Source organism: Oryctolagus cuniculus, chromosome X (genome assembly GCF_964237555.1).
Source record: "Oryctolagus cuniculus chromosome X, mOryCun1.1, whole genome shotgun sequence".
In the NCBI taxonomy this organism is placed as follows: domain Eukaryota; kingdom Metazoa; phylum Chordata; class Mammalia; order Lagomorpha; family Leporidae; genus Oryctolagus; species Oryctolagus cuniculus.
In genome coordinates this window covers 103708188-103711730 of record NC_091453.1, presented here as the reverse complement: position 1 = coordinate 103711730, position 3543 = coordinate 103708188, and the positions used below count along the sequence as shown (strand labels likewise).

General features: G+C 46.6%; 1 protein-coding gene across 1 annotated transcript; it reads right to left on the bottom strand.

The window, feature by feature from the left end:
- Positions 1-214: 214 nt before the first annotated feature.
- On the bottom strand, positions 215-3155 carry LOC100355977 (casein kinase I). Its single transcript, XM_051827791.2, is given in 2 exon segments — positions 215-1881; positions 1884-3155. Coding segments are annotated over 2 exon segments (1095 nt in total). The 5' UTR covers positions 2905-3155; the 3' UTR covers positions 215-1807.
- Positions 3156-3543: the final 388 nt, after the last annotated feature.

The window sequence follows — 3543 nt, the reverse complement described above, 5'->3', positions numbered from 1 at the left end:
TTCCCAAAAATAATTACATTAAAGGAGCCTGACTTTAAATATGAATCTTTAATTTTTCAGATGCTTATAATGATAGCATTTATTTAAGCAACATACACAAATGTTCACTTGTAAGATCTTAACAAAAATTCTGTGAAAATTAAGCTTTTTATTTTTTAACATAAAAAAACATAGAGTTAATGCAGTATCCTAAGGGTTATCTAGTAGTCACCAAGTTTTTCTTTCTATTTTAATATAATATTAACACAAACAGAAAACATTCAATATAATTCCTAGTTACAATTCTAAATATCTAAGGATACTTCCTTCGTCCCTCTCACCTTTGCCCTCACTTCCTATCCCTTTCTTTCTTTTTAGTTTTGGAGGTGATATATCTATTTAGCATTATGCTTAAGGGCTTAATACTTCACTAAATAAACAGATCAACAAGCAAGAAGTAAAATGATCCTAGTTCAGCAGTAATACAGGCAAGAGCTGTAATCAGATGGAAACAGATACTATTATTTCTAGCACAGGTGAGCAGGCAGTCTTTCATATGCTCAAACACTGGAATATTTGGTTGCTACCATATCAACTACCTTGCAAACAAGAACAAAACCATTTGCAGAATGTATTAAATGAGTAACACTACGCAAACCTGGGGTAGAAAAAGCCTAGTGGCCAGTGCTGTGGCATAGCAGGTAAAGTCACCACCAGAAGTGCCAGAATCCCATATGGGCACTAGTTGGAATCCTGGCTGCTCCACTTCCGATCCAATTTTCAGCTATGGTCTGAGAAAGTAGTAGAAGATGGCTCAAGTACTTGGGCCCCTGCACCCGAGTGGGAGACTTGTAGGAAGCCACTATCAAGTGGCTTCAGATTGGCTCAGCTCCGGCCACTGCAGCCATTTGGGGAGTGAACCAGCAGATGGAAGACCTCTTTCTCTCTCTCTCTCTCTCTCTCTCTCTATCCACGCCTCTGTAACTCTGCCTTTCAAAAAATAAAAAACGTAATAGTCCAACATTTGGAGAATTTACAATTATAACAACCGTGGTGGAAGACTATTCATGCCTTCTGTGATACAGTTTCAGAGCAGCGAAGTTTAAAGTAAAAAAAAAAAAAATTAGCATATGCATAATTTCTCCACCAATTTGTGTTGTCAACCATTTAGTTAACTTTTCCACTTGAAAAAATAAATGAAATAGAAAGCCGGAAACCATGTTTCACATCTAAGTTAGTACAATTACAGCAGCTATAACTCAGGACACAAAACAGCATCACAGTGCTGCCCAGGGTCAGCTTATAATGAAATTAAGTTCTTCACAATAAGTTCTTTACACTACTGGCTAACGTACATATGAACAAAAATTTCTAATTTGGAGAGAAACAAATACTGCTCTGATCAAACCCAAGGATACAAAAACCCCAAGATCCACAATAGAGAAGTTATAATCACTAATAAGGTGGCTGAAGACTGTTCATGCTTTCTTCTACAACAAAGTTTCAAAGCAGTTATAGTTCAAAACAAAACCTTTTTACAAAACTTTGACATCTGTACAATGTCTCCACCAGTTTTCACGTGCAAACCATTAGTTAACTTTTTCACTTGAGAAACAAAAAGCAAAAGAAAATCAGACAGCATCATTCACTATCTCAGAAGTAAATACAATACAGAAAGCATCACCAATGCTGCCCGGGGACTGTCTATGATGAAATTAAGTTCTTGACATCGCTGGCCAGTGTACATATGAACGAAAATTCCTAGATTTGGGGAGAAACACTGCCGCTCCTATGGTCTCCTCTGCTGCTGCTGTTGCACGCCTCACGCTTACGAACCTTTTAAGTTGCTCTTGGTTTTCTCAGTTTCCTTGCCTTTGGGGCTCTGGATCTGCTTGCCCTGACACTGGAAGATGCCGCCTGCGCTGTTGTTTTCTGCTTTAACACTGTCCAGTCAAACGCATAGTCATACTGGTAGTTCAGGGTCCCGAAAAGGTTGCGGAAGAGCTGCCTCAGATACGTGTAATCCGGGGCTTCCTCAAACTTCAGTCCACGACAATACTTCAAGTACGTGGCAAACTCTTCAGGGAACCCCTTGCATAAAACTTCAACGGGCGTGGACATCTTCTTGTCACGGATTTTTTCAAAAGCTTGCTTCACTGTTGCAGCCCTTACTCGTTGCCAGGGCAGGCTGCCTCTGTTAAAATACATCAAAACATAGCCTAAGGACTCCATGTCATCTCGGCGACTCTGCTCCATCCGGAGATGTGCATTGATGCTGGCATACTGAGCGGTGCCAATGAAGACTTTGGCCTCGCTGCACGCTATGTGTTTCTTGGTCCTGCTGTCTCGGTAGGCTTTGGCCAACCCAAAATCAATGAGGAATACCTGGTCCTGTACCGCGAAGGAGGGGTCCCGAGAGGCACTCGCAGCTCTGCCTCTCTTCCTCCTCCGCGCTGGAGATTCCAAACACTTCCTACAGGAGCCCTCAGTACCCATTAGAAAGTTATGGGGCTTAATGTCTCCGTGTATGAAGTTCTTCGTATGCACATATTCCAGCCTGGTGATCATCTGGTCGGCCAACATCAGGACAGTTTTCAGCGTGAACCTTCTGGAACACAAGTTGAAGAGGTCTTCAAGGCTAGGTCCCAGGAGATCCATGACGAGCACATTATAGTCTCTCTCCTGCCCATACCACTGGATGCGGGGGATGCCAACCCCACCCTGGAGAATCTTGTAGAGTCGGTGCTCTTCCCGCAGTGTGGGGCTCGCGGCGTGCTGCGACTCCAGCTTCACGGCCCACTGCTTGCCGTCGGTGACGCTAACAGCCAGGAAAATGTCCCCGAAGCCACCAGACCCTATCTTCCTTAGCAGCTTGTATTTGTCTGCCACAACGAATCTGGTCTTGGCGCCGCTGGCGCTCGCCATGCTGACACCCAAGATGGAGGCTGCGCTGAAGCGCCGGCGGCGCCGAGGGCACGACGCAGGCCTCGAGGGCTCGCCCACGGGGCAAAGCTACACGGGTGGCAGCAGGAAGCAGACGCCGGAGGCCTCCGGGGACGTTTCAGGGCCCTGCCTCGAACCGCGGGGACCCGTTCCCCGCCACCCGGGCTCCTGTGTACCAACGCGCCGAGGCCGGGAGGTGGGTCTGCGGCTGGCCCGCTGGCCCACTTCGCGGCTGGCCGGCCGGCCCACTCCTTCCCCGGGCGCTTCCGCTGCCTTGCTTTCCGGCCGCGTCGCGAGCTGGGAACGCGCTGTGGTAATTTCAGCAGGTGAGCCATCTTCATCTTCCTTAGTTACGTGGTAGCTTGGGATCTTGGGCCTTCTCACTTTGGGAGTATACCAGTGTCCCGGAGGCTCCCTCCGTTCTTGAGCCTTTGGGCTACCACTGGGAGTTAACCATTGCTTCCTCTCTCATGGCTTTTGGAATTGGACTGAATGTCATATCCAGGCTTCCTGGGTCTCCAGTTTGCAGATGGCAGATCATGGGACTTCTCAGCCTCCATAATTGAGTACTCAACTTCAAAGTCATAGAGGTCCCTCTTAGAGATACTGAGGACAGGACAG